The sequence below is a fragment of the Armigeres subalbatus genome, chromosome 2 (assembly GCF_024139115.2).
Source record: "Armigeres subalbatus isolate Guangzhou_Male chromosome 2, GZ_Asu_2, whole genome shotgun sequence".
In the NCBI taxonomy this organism is placed as follows: Eukaryota; Metazoa; Arthropoda; class Insecta; order Diptera; family Culicidae; genus Armigeres; species Armigeres subalbatus.
This window is the reverse complement of record NC_085140.1, coordinates 177,335,580-177,359,023: the sequence shown is the minus strand read 5'-3', so window position 1 is coordinate 177,359,023 and position 23,444 is coordinate 177,335,580. Positions and strand designations below refer to the sequence as shown.

Sequence of the window (23,444 nt, the reverse complement as noted above, 5' to 3'; positions counted from 1 at the left end):
TTCTAGAGCCTGGTACGTTCTACCCATGACTGCATTCCGAGATCAGTGTTTGTCTTGAGTTCGTTGTTAGAAAATGTAAACAAACAGTAAAAAAAAATAAGCAAAGAGTTGCGTATAATGTTGTTAATGATTGTTTTCTGATTTTTAGGTAAGATTGATGTTCTAGAGCCTGGTAGGTTCTATCCATGACTGCATTCCGAGATCAGTGTTTGTCTTGAGTTCAGTTTAAGAAAATGTAAACAAAAAGTTGGAAAAAGTAAGTAAAGAGTTGCGAAGAATTGATGATTTTTGATATTTTTTCGATCTTGATGCAAGATGGATGTTCTAGAGCCTGGTAAGTTCTATCCGTGGCTGCATTCCGAGATCAGTGTTTGTATTGAGTTCGGTGTTAGTTAATGTAAACAAACAGTAGAAAAGTAAGCAAAGAGTTGCGTAGAATGTTGTTAATGATATTTATTTGATCTTGATGCAAGATTGATGTTCTAGAGCATGGTTAGTTCTATCCATGACTGCATTCCGAGATCAGTGTTTGTCTTGAGTTCGTTGTTAGAAAATGTAAACAAACAGTCGAAAAAAATAAGCAAAGAGTTGCGTATAATGTTGTTAATGATTATTTTTCGATTTTGATGCAAGATTGATGTTCTAGAGCCTGGTAAGTCCTATCCTTGACTGCATTCTGAGATCAGTGTTTGTCTTGAGTTCAGTGTTAGAAAATGCAAACAAACAGGAAAAGAAAGAAAAGCGTTGCGTATAATGTTGTTAGTGATTGTTTTCTGATTTTGATGCAATATTGATGTTCTAGAGCCTGGTACGTTCTAACCATGACTGCATTCCGAAATCAGTGTTTGTCTTGAGTTCGTTGTTAGAAAATGTAAACAAACAGTAAAAAAAAATAAGCAAAGAGTTGCGTATAATGTTGTTAATGATTATTTTTAGATTTTGATGCAAGATTGATGTTCTAGAGCCTGGTAAGTTCTATCCATGACTGCATTCCGAGATCAGTGTTTGTCTTGAGTTCGGTGATAGAAAATGCAAACAAACAGGAAAAAGAAAGAAAAGAGTTGCGTGTAATGTTGTTGATGATTGTTTTCTGATTTTGATACAAGATTGATGTTCTAGAGCCTGGTACGTTCTACCCATGACTGCATTCCGAGATCAGTGTTTGTCTTGAGTTCGTTGTTAGAAAATGTAAACAAACAGTAAAAAAAAATAAGCAAAGAGTTGCATATAATGTTGTTAATGATTGTTTTCTGATTTTTAGGTAAGATTGATGTTCTAGAGCCTGGTAAGTTCTATCCATGACTGCATTCCGAGATCAGTGTTTGTTTTGAGTTCAGTTTAAGAAAATGTAAACAAAAAGTTGGAAAAAGTAAGCAAGGAGTTGCGTAGAATGTTGTTAATGATATTTTTTTGATCTTGATGCAAGATTGATGTTCTAGAGCCTGGTAAGTTCTATCCATGACTGCATTCCGAGATCAGTGTTTGTATTGAGTTCGGTGTTAGAAAATGTAAACAAACAGTAGAAAAGTAAGCAAAGAGTTGCGTAGGATGTTGTTAATGATATTTTTTTGATCTTAATGCAAGATTGATGTTCTAGAGCATGATAAGTTCTATCCATGACTGCATTCCGAGATCAGTGTTTGTCTTGAGTTCGTTGTTAGAAAATGTAAACAAACAGTAAAAAAAAAATAAGCAAAGAGTTGCGTATAATGTTGTTAATGATTGTTTTCTGATTTTGATGCAAGATTGATGTTCTAGAGCCTGGTACGTTCTATCCATGACTGCATTCCGAGATCAGTGTTTGTCTTGAGTTCGTTGTTAGAAAATGTAAACAAACAGTAGAAAAAAAAATAAGCAAACAGTTGCGTATAATGTTGTTAATGATTGTTTTCTGATTTTGATGCAAGATTGATGTTCTAGAGCCTGGTAAGTTCTATCCATGACTGCATTCCGAGATCAGTGTTTGTCTTGAGTTCGGTGTTAGAAAATGCAAACAGGAAAAGAAAGAAAAAGTTGCGTATAATGTTGTTAATGATTGTTTTCTGATTTTGATGCAAGATTGATGTTCTAGAGCCTGGTAAGTTCTATCCATGACTGCATTCCGAGATCAGTGTTTGTCTTGAGTTCGGTGTTAGAAAATGCAAACAAACAGGAAAAAGAAAGAAAAGAGTTGCGTAGAATGTTGTTGATGATTGTTTTCTGATTTTGATGCAAGATTGATGTTCTAGAGCCTGGTACGTTCTATCCATGACTGCATTCCGAGATCAGTGTTTGTCTTGAGTTCGTTGTTAGAAAATGTAAACAAACAGTAGAAAAAAATAAGCAAAGAGTTGCGTATAATGTTGTTAATGATTGTTTTCTGATTTTGATGCAAGATTGATGTTCTAGAGCCTGGTAAGTTCTATCCATGACTGCATTCCGAGATCAGTGTTTGTCTTGAGTTCGGTGTTAGAAAATGCAAACAAACAGGAAAAAGAAAGAAAAGAGTTGCGTGTAATGTTGTTGATGATTGTTTTCTGATTTTGATGCAAGATTGATGTTCTAGAGCCTGGTAAGTTCTATCCATGACTGCATTCCGAGATCAGTGTTTGTCTTGAGTTCGCTGATAGAAAATGCAAACAAACAGGAAAAAGAAAGAAAAGAGTTGCGTGTAATGTTGTTGATGATTGTTTTCAGATTTTGATGCAAGATTGATGTTCTAGAGCCTGGTACGTTCTATCCATGACTGCATTCCGAGATCAGTGTTTGTCTTGAGTTCGTTGTTAGAAAATGTAAACAAACAGTAGAAAAAAATAAGCAAAGAGTTGCGTATAATGTTGTTAATGATTGTTTTCTGATTTTGATGCAAGATTGATGTTCTAGAGCCTGGTAAGTTCTATCCATGACTGCATTCCGAGATCAGTGTTTGTCTTGAGTTCGGTGTTAGAAAATGCAAACAAACAGGAAAAAGAAAGAAAAGAGTTGCGTGTAATGTTGTTGATGATTGTTTTCTGATTTTGATGCAAGATTGATGTTCCAGAGCCTGGTACGTTTTATCCATGACTGCATTCCGAGATCAGTGTTTGTCTTGAGTTCGTTGTTAGAAAATGTAAACAAACGGTAAAAAAAAAATAAGCAAAGAGTTGCGTATAATGTTGTTAATGATTGTTTTCTGATTTTGATGTAAGATTGATGTTCTAGAGCCTGGTAAGTTCTATCCATGACTGCATTCCGAGATCAGTGTTTGTCTTGAGTTCAGTTTAAGAAAATGTAAACAAAAAGTTGGAAAAAGTAAGCAAAGAGTTGCGTAGAATGTTGTTAATGATATTTTTTTGATCTTGATGCAAGATTGATGTTCTAGAGCATGGTAAGTTCTATCCATGACTGCATTCCGAGATCAGTGTTTGTCTTGAGTTCGTTGTTAGAAAATGTAAACAAACAGTAAAAAAAATAAGCAAAGAGTTGCGTATAATGTTGTTAATGATTGTTTTCTGATTTTTAGGTAAGATTGATGTTCTAGAGCCTGGTAAGTTCTATCCGTGACTGCATTACGAGATCAGTGTTTGTTTTGAGTTCAGTTTAAGAAAATGTAAACAAAAAGTAGGAAAAAGTAAGCAAGGAGTTGTGTAGAATGTTGTTAATGATATTTTTTTGATCTTGATGCAAGATTGATGTTCTAGAGCCTGGTAAGTTCTATCCATGACTGCATTCCGAGATCAGTGTTTGTATTGAGTTCGGTGTTAGAAAATGTAAACAAACAGTAGAAAAGTAAGCAAAGAGTTGCGTAGAATGTTGTTAATGATATTTTTTTGATCTTAATGCAAGATTGATGTTCTAGAGCATGGTAAGTTCTATCCATGACTGCATTCCGAGATCAGTGTTTGTCTTGAGTTCAGTTTTAGAAAATGTAAACAAAGAGTAGGAAAAAGTAAGCAAAGAATTGCATAGAATGTTGTAAATGATTGTTTTCTGATTTCGATGCAAGAATAATATTCTAGAGCCTGGTAAGTTCTATCCATGACTGCATTCCGAGATCATTGTTTGGCTTGAGTTCGGTGTTTGAAATGTAAACAAACAGTAGGAAAAAAGTAAGCAAAGAGTTGCGTAGAATGTTGTTAATGATTGTTTTTTGATTTTGATGCAAGATTGATGTTCTAGAGCCTGGTAAGTTCTATCCATGACTGCATTCCGAGATCAGTGTTTGTCTTGAGTTCAGTGTTAGAAAATGGTAACAAAGATTAAGTTCAAGTAAGCGAAAAGTTGCGTAGAATGTTGTTAATGGTTTGATTGGAGATTCGAATTACGTGTTTGTGTGTGAATTTTATTTGAAATTTTAAATTGCATGATTTGAACACTTTCTATGGAAATCGGTTTGAAACTATGTAAAACTTATGTGGAATTAGTGAACACTCATATATGAGTAGAAAAAAAAACTTGATGAGTTTATTTGTTTAATTTTTTTAATTTGTTGTGAATCTCATGAATGTCACAGTTCTCTGTTCGGTCGGAACTTAAAAGCTCGCAACTGAAAAAAAAACTCATTATAAAATAGTAGATTGAATTAAATAGTAGAACAAAATAATGATAATGAAGCTATAAGAGAGTAGAACAGGCGGAAGATGTAGGGATTGAGACGGGTATTGATAATATAAATATAAGCAGAATAAGAGGGCATATACATTGGACACGAGTGCCAGATGTGTGAGTGACAGATGAGCGGAGTCAGCTTCAGTTTTGTGATGTATTTCGCGGGAAGCAGTAGTGCTTCGGAGCTGCTGCGGATCGAGCAGCAGCTGGAGACGGCTGATTCGGATGCAGCCGTCTCCTGAGGACACGACAGAGTGCAATCTACAAAATCAGAAATATCTGAAGATATTTTGAAATAATGAGGCTCCAGATGGACCATGATCTGAAAAACGTAGGATACCGCAGATGTTCAATACCTGCAAGCCATTTAACTGTAATACTTTCAACTACAACTAGATAAGAAAAATATTTTGAGCTTTTTAGTGGAATGTCTTCACTTGTCATAAGACGAGTTTGTACAATCCCATTTAATTCCACCACTGTTAAGTGGTGGAATTAAATGGGATTGTACAAACTCGTCTTATGACAAGTACAACTAGATAGTTGCAGTTGCAGTTAGGGGAACGGCTTGACACTTCACCTCATAGTTCCCATTTCCACCCCATCAAAAACAAAGCAATGAAAAATAATTTGATTTGATTTTTATTTTTGTGATTTTTTTCAGCAGTGAGCACGCATGTTAGCAAAAAGAAGCGACAAGATAAGTGCTTTGCGATGAGATGAAGATATGTTCAATGAGATGGAAAATGGAACAATTTCCCTATATGATCACTAAACTTCAATAAAAGCTGCATTGCACTGCAAAATCAAATGCACTTTTATTGAATCTGACGTCGACTGACAACCGTTTAGCATCGAAAATGCGACATGTTGTGTTGAATGACATGTAAACATATTGAAGTTATTCAACGGCTAGAGTATAAAAATTATGTTAAAATTGAAGTATCCTTAAATCTGCGAAGATTTAACGACCCACAAAACGGAAATACCCAGTAGACAGTGGAGAATGTTTTCCTTGTCGAAGAGATTCCATGACTGGAGCAAGAATTGAATCTAAGCCACAACACGAGGTTTAGCTAGTAAAACATTTCTTATTTCTCCAAAGATATTAGGGAATTTGTTTCTGTGAGATCGAAATCATGATGAAATCATTATTCAATGGTTACTTAATCATTATTAATTAGTCATAATCATAATCGTTAATCGTTGATCGTTAATCAAAAATTCATTATGTTTATTCATTAATATTTAATCATTTAACTTTTATACCATTTTAAAACCCATTTTAAAAGTTTAAAACATTAGAACTAGGGGAACTGTAGCGGTTTTGGCCATGTTCCTAATTTGGCCAATTTTGCGAATAACTCCAAAAATAAAGCAATTCGCAAGGGTTTTATTAGTTCCAACAAGAGATATATCCCTCACGCTTCAACGCTGCTTTCAACTGATCGATTATTTTGGAAAAATATGTATTTTTCAGGGTTGGCCAAATTAGGCACTAAGTTGGCCAAAACCGGTGCACTTCCCCTATTGCTCAATTTTTCAGCACTTATAACACATATCATAAACGCATGAATTCAAAACTTGTTCTGGAAAAAATCTCCTCGTTCCATAAATCGAAAGCCTGTTAGCGAATATCTTTTCATTGACTTTGCCTTTTTTCGGGTAAGTCATCAAATATATTATTCAGCTTGAGTTACTCTCATTAGTTGTTTTTGTAAGAAAGCTCAACATCCATATTTTTCACAAAATATCACTAAACTTTTTTTTTCACATTTTTCTCTCAAAGATTTTTAACGCATATCAATCACTATGAAGAAAAAGATTTCTGCTCCATGCTGATGGTGTTGTAGGAAATATAAATGAACTCTCGGTTGATTTCCAGATGTTAATACCAATTATGTCTAGAATTGCTGAAGAAATCCTGAGATTTTTTCCAGAGATCATAACTTTACTTCAGTCCAGTTTAGATCTAATCTCATAAAACATATTTATGAATATTTGAAGTATACGAGAAAAATAACCAGCCTATGATAAAAACAATATTTAGAGCTTTTAGTGGAATGTCTTTACTTGTCATAAGAGCTTATGCCAATGTTCCATCCAGTATTTCAAAATAATGTTTAATGAGCTACGAAGCAAGACACTAACATATCCAATTTGGTTTCATGAATTGCTATGTTTATGTATTGCCTGAAAGTGTCCAAAGGTCAATGAATTTAGTGAAAAACTGGTAATTTAAGCTCAAATTCATTTTACGTTATAATCTTTTTACATCCATCCAATAAGCGACGTAAAAATAGGGTTAATTGTATTTCAAATGCTAACATGTAACGACTAGAAATTTGTTGGTTAGAAAATTTCCTTGATTTACCCCGGACAAGAAAGTATCGTCTTGTTAGATTCGAAATAATATAAATACAAAAATAGTAACAAGGCTCAGAAAACTCGATGTTTGTAACTGTGGAATTACTCAATAAAAAACTGCCAATCTCCCAGTGGGGAGAAGTAATGCAAAAGAGAAAGTGGAAGATTAGGTTAGGTTTAGTTTAAGTTAAAAACATTGTAATTCCTACATGGTTCAATTAAACCAGAGGAAAAATCCTAACTGCCAGAGGCAATTGAAATGTATTAATAATAACTAAAAAGAAACATAGCAAATAAGGATGATAGTGTTAAGAAAACAGGGAACACCTAGTCTAAGAGATGAATGCATGTATTAGATAAGTAGCAAATATAATTAGGCAAAAAAAAAGAAAGTGGAAGAGGGAGAAAAATTGTACATTTTGAAACAAGATGATCAATGAACATGTTTAAAAATATACTTTAATTGGTATCTGTACCGAAAAGAAATATTTATTGCAGAAAGCCTTTTTACAATGCATCACTTTCGACATATGTCAGTCTTAGAATATTAGGAAAAGTTCGAGGGTTATTATTCCGTTGCGCTTTCAAGTTTGACGGAAAGAAAGTTTCAATCGAAGATGATTTATATCGAGGTGCACTATAGATTTGGATTTTCGTTAAAATCTATTGTAACAACAATATATAAATTTTTCGTTGTTGAATTGGAATGCATAATTTATCTTTTTACTCAATGAGAAAGATGACTTGACTATTGATCACTATGCAAAATATTCAATTTGATTATCATTAATCATTAATCATATCGATCGTCAATCATTCAATCTTGCACAAATTGGGGCAATATTTAAATTTATTCATGATCTTAAATCATTAATCATACTAAAAACAATTTTTTCATTAATCATAATCGTTATTCACTGCCAAATAGTAATTTAATCGTGAATCATAATCATTAATCATTAGTCAAAATGAATTATTCATGAATCATAATCTTTAATCATAGCATTAAATGATTTAATCATAGCAAAATTAAAAATTCATTGGAAGCTTTATTCATTAACGCTCTGCATAAAAGATCTCCATCATGGGTGGCTGTTCGCTTGAGCTTTGAACTGGGCCCAGATCAGATTCCTGTCAACTTCCTTTATTTCTTTGCTGAGGCTACGTCGTCACGAGCCCCTGGGTCTGTATGTATGTACATAGTATAAGAAAAAATGGTTAATGTATGTTCATATCTCGTGTGCACACCTATACATACATAAACACCCACACACAAACTAACAGACATTTGCTCAGCTCTTCGAGCTTTGTCGATTGGTATAACTATGGGTCTCCGGGCCTTCTATAAATAGTTTGTTCTTGAAGTGAAATGATAGCCTTTTGGTACAAATTCGTTGTACGAGAAAGGCAAAAAACGTCGGAAGCTTCTTCTTCTTCTTCAATGGTTCTACATTCCTATTGGAACTTAGCCTGCTTTACAACTTTGTTTTCTTTTTAGCATTTCCTCAGTTATTGATTGAAAGCTTTTTCTATGCCCGCCATTGCATGAGTATGTATATTGTGTGGCAAGTACAATGGATACACTATGCCCAGGGTGTCGAGAATGTTTCCAACCCGAAAACATCATAGACGGGACCAAGAATCGAACTCGCCATCTCCGGATTGGCAATCCTACGCCTTTGCTCGCAAGGCTACTGGAGACCCGGAAGCTACGGAAGCTACAAAATTGAAATTAAAACAGACAACATATAAATACATACTATTAAACTCAATGACAATGAAAAAATTACTTTAAAACATATTTACACTTGATATTGCCTAAAAAATAAGAACGTCTGAAGCTACGAGTATTAACGTAAATTTTAACGCCAAATAAACGTAAAACGTTACAAGATAAATAGCGAATCCAGTGTATTACAAATTACCCTGCGCACTATCATACATGTATTGCTTTTGCCACATACCGCAGTGGCGCAAAATTATGCAATTAAAATAGAAATGCCGGTGGAGATATCCCTTCTACCATCCATTGCTCGATATCTTGCTCGATATCTTGAAAATAAAAATTCAAATCTGCATACATATCTTCAAGTCTCAAACAAATGTGGATCGGATTCATGAATATGTCTCAGTCAAACGCTCCAGTTACGACAATAAATTGGGTCAAGTATGCCCACATTTCCAAGACATTATTGCATTGCTTTTATGCCTTTCTCAATCATATTATAAAACGATTCAGTACATTTTTCAACGCATCTCTGTGTCTTGTTGTTTCACCCTACTAAAGAAGATAGATGGAATAACAAAAGTACGCATGAATCTAGTCTATGTATCAGCCCTTTGTGTTACAAAATAAGGTATAAAAATTGCGCAATCGATCAATTTCACTTCAGTCGTAAAAGTGACCAACATCTCTGCGTTTGGTATCAGCGAAATTTAATCCATCATGATAAAGGTAACTAGAATCAATTTTAGTTGGAGTTTTTCTTGATGACGTTATCAACAAATCTAGAAGATAATATAGTTGAGGTCGAAATACACGTTTATGTAAGACCAAATAATAATTTTCTGTAAAATGAAAACAGTTGTTTTATGAATGTCAAACATGTTTGATACATTTGCAGATTGTTCTCACGCTATTATGCCTAATTGTGATAGTTTCCGCCAACAAACAATATCATCAAGGTGGTCACCCAAGATACCGATTCAACTATAGAGTGGTAAGTGGCAAAACTGGTGACAACAAAGGACATTGGGAACACCGGAATGGCGATCTGGTTGTCGGAGCGTACATGCTGCGAGAGCCGGACGGCACCCATCGGGAGGTGAAATACCGATCAAGCAGGGGTATAGGATTCCAAGCCCAGGTCAACCGCAAAGGCATTGCCAAACATCCTGCTCATGGAAAAAGTTATGCGAACATTCGACAAAAGTACTGATTGAATAAATAGAGATTGATATAACCGGTAGTTTGACACAAACATTATTACAAAGAAAGAAGATTCAGTTATGTCGCCTAAGATCCGCTATGTCTGGTAGACGGTCGTAACGAGCGAGCATTGTTAGTAGTGCCATAAAGTCTTTGAAAATGTCCACAAAAACACTCGTAATCAACTAGTCTGGGCAGATCTGATGACTTTGATGGTGAAAAAAAAAACGGAAAAAATATCAAACAGGTGATGCTCACCACCCCCGGACTAGGTGACGGTATCATGTCTGCCGCGACGCACGAATAATGGGGCATGATATAATAACGGCTTATTAGTCTGAACAAGCAGCGAAAGTGGTAGGCACGAAATCGTACCGCTTTTTGTAGCATATGAGCTAATTTATTGACCATAATAAGTGAGGCATCCACAGCCGTTAGCGTGTTTAGGCAGATTGCCGGCATGTCCTGGATGGCTAGAGATCGGATGATGGCATCTGTTACGCGTTCGGCCCCTCTAAATGGGCAACTGGATATGCTGGTGTCATAGATGGATCACGACGATGTTGCAGTTTAGAAACAGATGGTGGTGGTGGAAACAGCAAACTGCTAAGCAAACTTCGTTTTCAATGTTTCTCAAGGGCGTTTGATGACTTGGAAGTGCGGGTATGCGCTATTTTGAATGAATGCAAATTCATCGAAATAGAGAGCAAAGCCATAGTCGATCAAAATCCAACAAATTTGAAATTTCATGATTTTTATTATTGTGTCCATCATTTTTATGGAAATATTCTAAGTTCTAAAAGATTTGTTTTTACTTTTCCATTTAATTCTTGGGGATTTTATTCTTATTGTTTTCCAATCCAGCGAGCCTTGTGAGCATAGCGAACTTGTTACAAAACATGTCCAATCCAAATTTGCGCTTAATATATTGAAGAAATGATCAAGTTTTTGATTTTCTTCCGTTATTGTTTATTCTTGATTTGTTTAGGGAATGAATTCGACAGATGAACCCAACGTATTTTTGAATTTCCGTTTAGCCTTGACTTAGAATGACGATGTAATTAGGATTTAACACTGAGCCAAATGCTCAAAGTGCTATTTCTTTTGGTTCTTTCTTAGACTGTGCACTCTGTATTACAATTCAGTGCAACATGAATTCGAGGCGGTTACATGCAACAAAAGCGTACGCGGAATTACTATCGCCGACGAGAACATGTAGTTCCACCCTGTCATAGTTGTTAAGAATAATTATTATTACCAGACTAAGGCCGGAATAGCCTGTGCAGTACACAAATATCTTCTTCATTCAGCTCCATGGCTGCTTGTCGCCAATCACGCAGTCTGCGGAGGGCCCACAAATCGTCCTCCACCTGATCGATCCACACCACACGTGTGCACCTCGCCTTCTTGTTCCCGTCGGATCGTTGTCGTGCACCATTTTCACCGGATTACTGTCCGACATTCTAGCTACGTGGCCGGCCCAGGAGTCTTCTGATTTTCGCAGTGTGAACGATGGATGAACGTGTGAACGTGTTTAAATAGCTCTCCTGGTAGTTGGTCAACCCCTGGGGCTTTGTTGTTTTCAGCCGGCCAATCTCCTCCTGGATTTCCTGGAGATCCGGAGCCAGTAAAATTATGTCCTGCGCGCGTTCTCCGAGGTCCATCACCATACTGTCATCTTCGTCTGTCACATCGCCATTCAAGTGTTCTTCGTAGTGCTTCCGCCACCTTTGGATCACCTCATGCTCGTTCTTAAGAACGTGAACGTTTGCTTACGTGAACGGTTCAACTTCTCATAGAACTTTCATGTGTTATTAGCGCGGTATAGTTGTTCCGTCTCGCCACTGTCTCGATCTTCCTGCTGGTGCTTTTTCCTCCGAAAAATCGAATTTTGTATGTTCCGCGCCCGTTTGTATCGTGCCTTGTTCGCCCTCGTGCGGTGTTGCAGCAATCTCGCCCATGCTGCATTCTCTCTTCCACTAACTGGTCACATTCGCCATCATACCATTCGTTTCTCTGATCCGGAGGCACCGTGCCAAGTGCAGCGGTTGCGGTGCTTCCAATGGCGGATCGAATATCTCTCCATCCATCTTCAAGACACGCTGCTCTTCCGTTGGGAGTGCCACTTTCAGCTGCTGCGCGTATTCTTGGGCTAGTCTACAGTCTTGTAGCCGCCCAATGTTAAGCCGCGGCGTCCGACTTCGACGCGTGTTGTAAACCGTCGAGAGTTTTGAGCGCAGGCATACTGCAACGAGGTAGAGGTCGGATTCAATATTCGCACTGCGGTAAGTGCGGACGTTCGTGATGTCGGAGAAGAATCTACCGTTGATTAGAACGTGGTTGATTTGGTTTACCGTTTCTTGGTTAGGTGATCTCCATGTGGCCTTGTGGATATTTTTGCGGGGAAAGAAGGTGCTTCGGACTACCATTCCGCGGGAGGCTGCGAAGTTTATGCATCGTTGGCCGTTATCATTTAATACGGTGTGCAGACTATCCGGTCCTATGACCGGTCTATACATTTTTCCCCTCCTGCCTGAGCGTTCATGTCGCCGATGACGATTTTGACGTCCCGCAGTGGGCATCCATCGTATGTTTGCTCCAACTGTGCGTAGAACGCTTCTTTCTCGCCGTCGGGTCTCCCTTCGTGTGTGCAGTGCACGTTGATGATGCAATAGATGAAGAAACGGCCTTTTTTCCTTAGCTTGCACATCCTTGCGTTGATTGGCTGCCATCACTCACTCACTTAAGTAGTCACTCATTCTTTCATCATTCATTGGTTTATCACGTCTGTTTACTCATTCATTCATACTCTAATGAACAATAATCTTCCATTCACTCGTTCGCTTACTCATTCACTCACTAGCTTGCTCACTCACTTATTCACTCACTCACTCACTTGCTCATTCACTCACTTACTCACTCAATTATTTACTCACTCACTGAAAACATTTGACTGTCATAAGTTTGTTTGGAATTTTCATGTTCATGAAGCATGGTTTCATATTTAAACAAATTGTTTCTTTTAGATCATAATTATTTTCTAGGTTTGCCTCTTCTAGGTGCCTGATTTAGGATAACTTTACAGATAACTTGAACAGAGAGTGAGTTGGAAAAGTTATATGCTTAACACGCTTCTGGGGTTCCTACGCATTTGGATATTTTTCACGATTTTCGTGCGAGAACTCGCGCCTTGAACAACAGTATGGCAGGGCGTTTTATCTAAATCTGAATTTATTTCAAGATCAATTTGTGTTCACAGAATGCTCGAATGCTGAAAAACGCAAGCTGAAAAACAAATTATCTAAAAACCTCTGAGATAAGGGAATATCCTAAAACGATTTGAATTCCCAGCAAAATATAAATATGCAATAAAGCAATATTTAGAGAAGGAATAACGGTTGGACATTCGTCAATAAAGAATGATATTGTCGTAACTTCCAGACTAAAATAGTTCAGTTACCAGTCGAAAAAGATCATTCGCTTCATGCTAAAAAGTGGGAAACGTATTGAGAGTCTTGTCATAATAAAACTACCAAATTAGGGGAAGGAGGGGCAATATGCCCTAGCTAAGCATAGACTGCTTTTATGCCTTACCTATAACGATTTTTATGGTCGTTTCTACCTCACGCAACAGTTAAACAATATAGCTAGCTGTTGCCATATTAAAATTAGAAAAAATCTCAATCATATTGATAATATTCACATTTAAAAAAAGTGGTGATATTTCATTGCAGAAAAACTCATGAGGCAAAACGCCTTTTAGCAGGCAGCTCTTCGGGAACAACGTGCCATGCGTCGGCATATCAGCATTCTGGTATGGGCAGTGCGTGGAGACGCGAGTACATTGTAGGATAGTTCCACTAGGGCGTTTTGCCTCGCCGAAATGTTAGATGTTTCATTAAAATGTGGAAAATTTCAATTTTTCCTACATTCCCATCTATTATTTTGATACTTTTTTCGCCTAACCTACATAATTTCACGTCTAGTTTTATTAAGGCTATCTCAAACATGGTAAATATGAGTTGTTTTGCGGGTGGGGGGGTTTGTGCTATTATCTCGTGGTGTATCATAATTTTTAGATAGTCCACTTCCGTCTCCGCTTCTCCATTTCCACTTCCGCATTGAATCGAGAGTCTTACATGCTCACATAGAGCCGGTAATATAGGGTAAGCTTTACGACCTTCCGGTAAGCTGTGAAGAAAGAAATGGTCATACAGATCAATCGATATGGGATCATGTGAAGATGTTTCGTGGGCATGTGGAGGACGTACGAGACTTTATTCCAATCTTCCAGAATTCTTCGAATTCTTAAAAAAATCCATCTGATAGCTATTAATATTATTATATTAATATATAATTATATATAATTATAATAATATATAATATTATTATTAACACAATTGTGTTCTGATACGAGTTCTTTGTGGTCAATCAGAGTTTAAAAAAGAATAAAATCAGTCTTGACTTGAACTAGTTTTTAAAAACATACCTATTTAGATGATCTTAGTTTAGATGTTTTACCAAATTTGACAGGTCAATAAATGGATCTAATTCATGGCTACCAAGATAGTATCATGAATTAAGTTCACAGCTAATGTCATATTCGATTCACCCCTTGTTAATTTATGGCTAGCGTTAAAAGCTGGGAACTCGTCTTATGGCAAGTGTATTTAGTTCTCTTTGTTTTGACCATAGTTCATGATCCTAATTCCGTCTATATTTTATCGGTTGACCATTCTGTGTTGACAAAAAATCAGGAAGCCATTGTAATGACAACAGCATTGGATTGTTGGCAGAAAGTGACGTGCCAATGCCCTCATCAAACTATGAACTATTTAAAAATAATTAAAATTCAAACCAAACTTATTCTGGATAAGTGAATCTTTGAAATCCGATAAGAACCGAAAAAGGCGAGATTTTTGGAAGGTATTTTAGATGTGTTTTGTGATTAAGCCTTTCTGTCACATTTTTTTCAATCTCATTTATTCTCATTGATGCGCCTCCTAACAGTTGCATACCACATACCTCTATCTAGCGAAGCCACTCATCATAGTCCCAATAGTGGATGCGCGAGCAAATGTCCGAAAAGATCATAAATGAGATGAAATTTTTTGATTGGTTTGCGTACGACGAGCCGATGGCGCACGTAGTCATTTCCACCTTCTTGTAACCACTGGGCACTATGAATTGTTAAATTTTCGTTCGTATAAATATTCTTCGGCAATTGGTCAACAGCAACAGTTTATCCGCAGCATTCATTCTAGTGTCACATTGTTCACATAGCCCGTCAGGAGATCCAAAATGTTTAAGGTGTGTGTTAAAACGAGTTTTGTGCTGTAGGACGTTTCAAGCGATATTCGATAATTCCGATTTTAAAATTTTAGATCATTGCTTTGGTTGCCTGTCTGGCTGTTATTGCATCCGCTGATTACTATCTGGAAGAACACCCCCATCATGAGGACCATTATGATTCGCACCCCAAATACAAATTCGAATACGGAGTGAAGGACCCGCACACCGGTGACCACAAGAGCCAGTGGGAGCACCGTGATGGGGACATAGTGGTAGGATCCTACACTCTGGAAGAGGCTGATGGAACTCACCGCATTGTGACGTACAACTCCGATGACCACAATGGATTCCAGGCCCACGTGCAACGAGTCGGACACGCTCAACACCCGCACGGCGAGAGCTATTCCAATATCGATCAGCATCACTAGAAATGATGGGCGCCATAAATGTTGTGTTTACGTTTTAACTAAGTTCATCAATTGTTGCTAGTTGTGTAACAACATCTCATGCCAAAACAATAGAAGGTTCCTCACTAAAACTATTTCATATATCTTATCATTATAATATCACAGCCATTCCTCACACTTTTAATAGCTTTTAATAGGCCGTAATTATTTGTTGTATTTATGGAACCAGTTGGTTGGTTAATAAAATCCTCTTAAACCATGTAGACACTGAGGTCCTTTGCTGCATATATTGTACCGCGCATAAAAGAATCTACTCCTCCGCCTATTTTTAGTCGCATCGAAAAATAAGCGCCAGATAGCCTAAGAAAAACAAACAGGGGATGTCCAAAACATCTGGGATAGGCAAATTTTGGGCATAATTAGATATGTTGTAACTATGTAAATTACTGTCCGATTTTGACAATTCAGGGATGCCTGAACTAGAAATTTAATGTAGTTTCACCATATGTTCAAGTAACCGACCATGGTCATCGGATACCGGAGATATTCCGGGTTTTTTGAAGGTCGGTTCAGAATCGTGAATTTGTGGTGGGTATTAGGATAAGTTGTGGTTGAAAACAGAATAATATTAGTAACCACAAATAAAGTAGGGCTCTTTCTGATTGGAACCATATGTTGAAATTCGAAATCGGACCAGGATCAAGTGAGATATGGCCATTTGTTCAGAATCGGTGCCGATCGGGAGTTTTAAAAGGTACCAGGCCACAAATTCATTTTGAATCAAACTTTTTGACCGATCTTCCATTATGATTACATTCCAAAAGTCTTCTGATACGTCAAAAATGAAAAACCAATTAAAAAGACGGATCCTAAAGTCGTTGGGGTGCCCCCGGGGAACCTGTAGAAGGGGATATTTCAGTTTAAGCGGCAAAACTGGTCATTCGACGGTTCGTTTTTCATGATTTTCTATCAGGAAGTGAGGTATGAATATAAAATGGACCATTGACGGCTTTGGTTGCTTCCGGGACCTACGGATTGTCCCCGGGAGACCTGCAGAAGGGGACATTTCAGTTTTATCGCAAAAACTAGTCATTCGACGGTTATTTTTCCTTGGTTTTCTATCAGGAAGCGAGGTATGAATATAAAATAGACCATTGACGGCTTTGACCGCTTCCGGGACCTACGGATTGTTCCCGGGGAACCTGTAGAAAGGGACATTTCAGTTTTAGCGTCAAAACTGGTCATTCACGGTTCGTTTTTCATAGTTTTCTATCAGGAAGCGAGGTTCGAATATTACATGAACCATTGACGGCTCTGACCGCTTCCAGGACCTAGGGATTGTTCCCGGGGAACCTGTAGAAGAGGACATTTCTGTTTTAGCGCCAAAACTGGTCATTCGACGGTTCGTTTTTCATCGTTTTCTATCAGAAAGCGAGGTATGAATATATCATGAACCAGTGACGGCTTTGACCGCTTCCGGGACCTACAGATTGTCTCCGGGAACCTGTAGAAAGGGACAATTCAGTTTTAGCGGCAAAACTGGTCATTCGACGGTTCGTTTTTCATGTTTTTTTTTTTCATCAGGAAGCGAGGTTCGAATATTACATGAACCATTGACGGCTTTGGCTGCTTCCAGGACCTACGGATTGTCCCAGGGGATCTTGTAGAAGAGGACATTTCAGTTTAACCATCAAAGCTAATCATTCAAAGGCTCGTTCCTTATGGTTTTCGGTCGGGAAGCGAGGTATGAATATAGAATGGACCATTGACGACTCTGGCCGCTTCCGGAACCTACGGATTGTCCGCCAGGGAACTTGTAGAAGGGGACATTTCAGTTTCAGCACCAAAGTTAGTTTTTCGACGGCTCGTAGCTCATGGTTTTCGAACAGGAAGCAAGGAATGAATATAAAATAGATAATTGACTACTTTGTTTGCTTCCGGAACCAACAGATTACTCAAGGGATACCTGCAGAAGGATGAATTTTTGTATCTGCGCCAGAGCTAGTCATTCGACGTTTCTTTTTTAATAGTTTTCTAACAGGAAGCTAGGTATGAATATGCTTCTTCCGGGACCAACTGATTGCTCCAGGGGAACCCGTAGAAGGGGACCTTTATGTTTTAGCGCCAAATGAAGTATGACTGATTTTACTGCTAAAACTAAAATATCCTTTTATACAGGTTTCCCTGGGTCAATCCATAAGTCACGGAAGCGGTCAGAATCGTCAATGGTCCATTCTATAATCATACCTCGTTTACTGATAAAAAACCATGAAAAAAATCCGTCGAATGACCAGTTTTGGCGTCAAAACTGAAATGTCCCCGTCTTCAAGTTCACCTGGAGCAATCCATAGGTTCCGAAAATTATCAGAATCTCTAATAATCCATTTTATGTTTATTCCTCGCTTCATGATAGCAAAGCATGAAAAAAGAGTTGGCGAATGACTTCATTTGGCGCTCAAACTGAAATGTCCTCTTCTACAGGCTCTCCTGGAACAATCCGTAGGCCTCGGATGCGGTCAGAATCGTCAGTAGTCCATCTTATATTCAAACATCGCTTCCTGATCGAAAACCATGAAAAACAGCGTTCGAATGATCAGTTTTGGCGCAAAAACTGGAATGCTTTCTTCTATAGGTTCCTATAGGGACAGTTGGTAGGTCCTAGAAGTGGTCAGAGTCGTCAATGGTCCATTTTATATTCATACCTCGCTTCCTGATAGAAAACCATGAAAAACGAACCGTCGAATGATCAGTTTTGCCGCTAAACCTGAAATGTCCCTTTCTACAGGTTCCCCGGGGATAATCCGTAGGTCCCGGAAGCGGTCAAAGCCGTCAGTGGTTCATGTTATATTCGTACCTCGCTTTCTGATAAAAAAAAACCATGAAAAATGAACCGTCGAATGACCAGTTTTGGCGCTAAAACTGAAACGTCCCCTTCTACAGGTCCCCCGGGACAATCCGTAGGTCCCGGAAGCAGCCAAAGCCGTCAATGGTACATTTTATATTCATACCTCGCTTCCTGATAGAAAACCATGAAAAACGAACCGTCGAGTGACCAGTTTTTGCGCTAAAACTGAAATGTCATTTTCTACAGGTTCGGGGGCACCCCAACGACTTTAGGATCCGTCTTTTTAATTGGTTTTTCATTCTAGACGGATCAGAAGACTTTTGGAATGTAATCATAATGGAAGATCGGTCAAAAAGTTTAATTCAAATGAATTTGTGGCCTGGTACCTTTTAAAACTCTCGATCGGCACCGATTCTAAACAAATGGCCATATCTCACTTGATCCTGGTCCGATTTCGAATTTCAACATATGGTTCCAATCAGAAAGAGCCCTACTTTATTTGTGGTTACTAATATTAATCTGTTTTCAACCACAACTTATCCTAATACCCACCACAAATTCACAATTTTGAACCGACCTTCGAAAAACCCGGAATATCTTCGGTATCCGATGACCATGGTCGGTTCCATGGACATATGGTGAAACTACATTAAATTTCTAGTTCAGGCATCCCTGGATTGTCAAAATCGGATAATAATTGACATAGTTACAACACATCTAATTATGCCCAAAATTTGCCTATCCCAGTTATTTTGGACATCCCCTGTACCTGCAGATAAAAAGGTACTTTGATATTTTTGAAAATTTGGTCGCCACGTGGTGGATTGTGGCGTTGTGTACTGCGGAGAAATTTTTCACATCTACTTTCAGAATAATCTGCACGTAATAAATATGTGTACACTAATAGATTGTGATCAGTTAACCCCGCATTTGTGATTCATTTGTTCGGCTAATAAAAATCGTGTTGTGCTAATGAAAAATATGTGCAGATGCTAATGTTATGTATTACAATAATTTGTTTTAAGTGCGCCCTGGGATAGTAAATGGTGATGTGCGCACATTTAAATCTTAAAATTAAATTTTATGGATTTTCGCCAATAAATATGTGCGGATTATCCTCAGTGTATGGGAACCTTGGAAAATTATTACAAAAATTGTGATTTTGTTGCAAGGCACAATACACAAATGAACAGATTGAATAACAGGAACCATGGCTGATACATTACTTGCGTCATCTGTGATATCCCATACTGCAGGAGATCAAAGCAGCCATTAAAAAAAGGGAACCTGGCTGTGTGCCACAGCTGACGGAGCATCATGGTACACATTGGCATAAATAATGGGGTGGGTGGGTGATTTTAGCCCTCCCTAGGATTGGAAAAGCTAGTTAAAGGGATATCAATTTTCAACATATGGCATAATAAATTGCTGCAAAAGTTTGAAGACAAAAGTGTTATCCCCCATATTTTGATTTCTGAAAAATATTCCTAAGTGGCAGTGAAATTGCACTTGGTGTTAATTATAAAAAAGCAATATATAGGGTTATGCGTTAATTCGTCCATGGCGCTAGTATCCGTCATATCAAATTTTAAATCACTAAATATTCGCGAATTGTGAACTAACATAATAAACTAATCATCTGGCGAGATAGAAAAAAGTGTACACTACGATCTGCATTCATTTGAATTACATTCCGGTGTTACTTACTTGAAATACAGTTAAATTTAACTTTGCTTTTGTGACTTTTTGTACAATTTCCTACGTTATCCGTGCGACAAAGGAAAATCCAGTTCGTTCACTGCTGTAGAAGACGCGCAGCACCGTCACCAAAATCAACTTAATTCACTGATTTCCACCGCACTTTTTCACATAATTTTCTCACTCCGCACTAAATAAAAGCAATGTTTATTGCTCAAGTGAAAAATAATTGTAAAATAACTACCGGAAGGCGTTCAAATGATCTGTTTTTTCAAACTTTAGAGTGTTTGAAATTTTTTTTCTTCGTCGCCTTGTTTATAGTCGAAAAACGCGTTGCCAAACTGTCGGTTTGAACTGAAATAATCTTATGTTACACATCTGATAATACATCATGCAGTCAATAAAAGTAGGTTTTCAATTATTTTCCGCTAGCGTAATAAAAGTAAAGTCTTCAAATAAATATTTTCCATACACACTCGTCATTCATATTAAAATTTTCTACTATTCTAAAAGTTTGAAACAGGAGAAATTATTTCACAATAGAAATTTGTTGGCAGCACTACCCACGTACATGTTAAGCATGTGTGTTAGTTGTTTGACAGACTGAGGCATTTAACTGAATGGCAGCACAATCAAAACCATTTTTATGCGGTCGAAATGGGATTGCACTAGGAAATTTTTGTTAACTGGAACCGAAATAAACTTTCAAATTTGACTTTCAAAATTGACCGAAATGATAGTTATTCTGCATGAAGTCACAGATAAGTCATCAAGTTATCCAAGAAATGGCTTGAGCTCAGGAACAAAGATTTGCAGTCCTGTTTTAAGTATGGTACATGCTCCTTGTGGTACAGAGAAAGGATACGTAGATGATCAATTTTCCGATTTCAAATATGGAACATGCTCTCTGTAGTACAAAGAACAGAATGTGTTCACAGCATATGTTCTTGGTCATCCAAGAAATCCCTGGAGTAAGGCCTTTTGATCTACACGCGTAACTAAAGATCAATTTTCCGGTTTCAAATATGGTACATGCTCTCTGTAGTACAAAGAACAGAATGCGTTCACAGCATATGTTCATGGTCATCCAAGAAATATTTGGAGTAAGGCCTATCGATCTACACGCGACACTGTAGATCAGTTTTCCGGTTTCAAATATTGTACATGCTCTCTGTAGTACAAAGAACAGAATGCGTTCACAGCATATGTTCTTGGTCATCCAAGAAATCTCTGGAGTAAGGCCTTTCGATCTACACGCGTAACTGAAGATCAGTTTTCCGGTTTCAAATATGGTGCATGCTCTCTGTAGTACAAAGAACAAAATGCGTTCACAGCATATGTTCTTGGTCATCCAAGAAATTCCTGGAGTAAGGCCTTTTGATCTACACGCCTAACTAAAGATCAATTTTCCGGTTTCACATATGGTACATGCTCTCTGTAGTACAAAGAACAGAATGTGTTCTAAGGCAAATGTTCATGGTCACCCAAGAAATAAGGAGTAAGGCCTTTTGATCTACACGCGTAACTATGAATTAGTTTTCCGGTTTCAAATATGGTACATGCTCTCTGTAGTACAAAGAACAGAATGCGTTCACAGCATATGTTCTTGGTCATCCAAGAAATCCTTGAAGTAAGGCCTTTTGATCTACACGCGTAACTACAGATCAATTTTCCGGTTTCAAATATGGTACATGCTCTCTGTAGTACAAAGAACAGAATGCGTTCACAGCATATGTTCTTGGTCATCCAAGAAATCTCTGGAGTAAGGCCTTTCGATCTACATGCGTAACTGAAGATCAGTTTTCCGGTTTCAAATATGGTACATGCTCTCTGTAGTACAAAGAACAGAATGTGTTCTAAGGCAAATGTTCTTGGTCACCCAAGAAATCCCTGGAGTAAGGCCTTTTGATCTTCCCGCGTAATTAAAGATCAATTTTTCGATTTTAAATATGGTACATGTTCTCTGGAGTACAAAGAACAGAATGCGTTCATAACATATGTTCTTTGTCATCCAAAAAATCCCTGGAGTAAGGCCTTTCGATCTACACACGTAACTAAAGGTTAGTTTTCCGGTTTCAAATATGGTACATGCTCACTTCATAATGGGTACATTACATATTCAGATCAGGCCTTTGGATCGTTGGTTACGCGTGTCGACCTGAAGGCCTCCACTTCAGGTATTTCTTGGATATCCGCGAACGGCTTTCATACGCAGATTCTGTTATATGTACCACAATGGGTACATTACATTTACAAAACAGGCCTGTAGATCATTGGTTACGCGTGTCGACCTGAAGGCCTTCACTTCCGGTATTTCTTGGATAACCGTGAAGATCTTCCATACGCAGGTTCTATCATATGTACCACAATGGGTACATTACATTTACAAAACAAGTCTGTAGATCATTGGTTACGCGTGTAGACCTGAAGGCCTTTACTTCAGGGATCTCTTGGATAACCGTGAAGATCTTCCATACGCATATTATATCATATGTACCACAACGGGTACATTACATTTACAAAACAGGCCTGTAGATCATTGGTTACGATTGTAGACCTGAAGGCCTTTACTTCAGGGATTTCTTGGATAACCGTGAAGATCTTCCATACGCACATTATATCATATGTACCACAATGGGTACATTACATTCACAAAACAGGCATGTAGATCATTGGTTGCGCGTGTAGATCTGCAGGCCTTCACTTCAGGGATCTCTTGGATAACCGTGAAGATCTTCCATATACACATTATATCATATGTACCACAACGGGTACATTACATTTACAAAACAGGGCTGTAGATCATTGGTTATGCCTGTAGACCTGATGACCTGATCAAAACAGGCCTGTAGATCATTGGTTATGCCTGTAGACCTGATGGCCTTCACTTCAGGGATTTCTTGGATAACCGTGAAGATCTTCCATATGCAGATTCTATCATATGTACCACAACGGGTACATTACATTTACAACACAGGCCTGTAGATCATTGGTTATGCCTGTAGACTTGATGATTTTCACTTCAGGGATTTCTTGGATAACCGTGAAGATCTTCCATATGCAGATTCTATCATATGTACCACAATGGGTACATTACATTTACGAAACAGGCCTGTAGATCATTGGTTACGCGTGTAGATCTGCGGGCCTTCACTTTAGGGATCTCTTGGATAACCGTGAAGATCTTCCATATACACATTATATCATATGTACCACAACGGGTACATTATATTTACCAAACAGGCCTGTAGATCATTGGTTATGCGTAAAGATCTGAATGCTTCCACTTCAGGTGTTTCTTGGATAACCGCAAACATGCTTCATACACATATTCTATTCT

At 37.9% G+C, this 23,444-nt stretch overlaps 2 protein-coding genes across 3 annotated transcripts in view; both read left to right on the top strand.

Annotated features, from left to right (window-relative positions):
* LOC134209395 (histidine-rich glycoprotein-like) overlaps window positions 1–15,695 on the top strand; it is a 28,674-nt gene extending 12,979 nt beyond the window's left edge. The window contains exons 3-4 of the mRNA XM_062685379.1: window positions 9,558–9,758; window positions 15,247–15,695. Coding sequence (XP_062541363.1) covers window positions 9,558–9,758; window positions 15,247–15,582 — 537 coding nt within the window. The 3' untranslated portion in view covers window positions 15,583–15,695. The remainder of the gene's footprint in view (window positions 1–9,557; window positions 9,759–15,246) is intronic.
* LOC134211276 (cuticle protein 19-like) lies at window positions 9,329–9,902 on the top strand. Of its 2 annotated transcripts, none has more exons than XM_062687996.1 (2): window positions 9,329–9,388; window positions 9,558–9,902. In XM_062687996.1, the coding sequence occupies exons 1-2, from the start codon at window positions 9,380–9,382 to the stop codon at window positions 9,870–9,872; spliced, it is 324 nt and encodes a 107-aa protein (XP_062543980.1). In that variant the 5' UTR covers window positions 9,329–9,379; the 3' UTR covers window positions 9,873–9,902. The 2 variants fall into 2 exon arrangements, with proteins under 2 accessions (XP_062543980.1, XP_062543979.1); XM_062687995.1 differs by having other exon boundaries at window positions 9,364–9,480.
* Window positions 15,696–23,444: the final 7,749 nt, after the last annotated feature.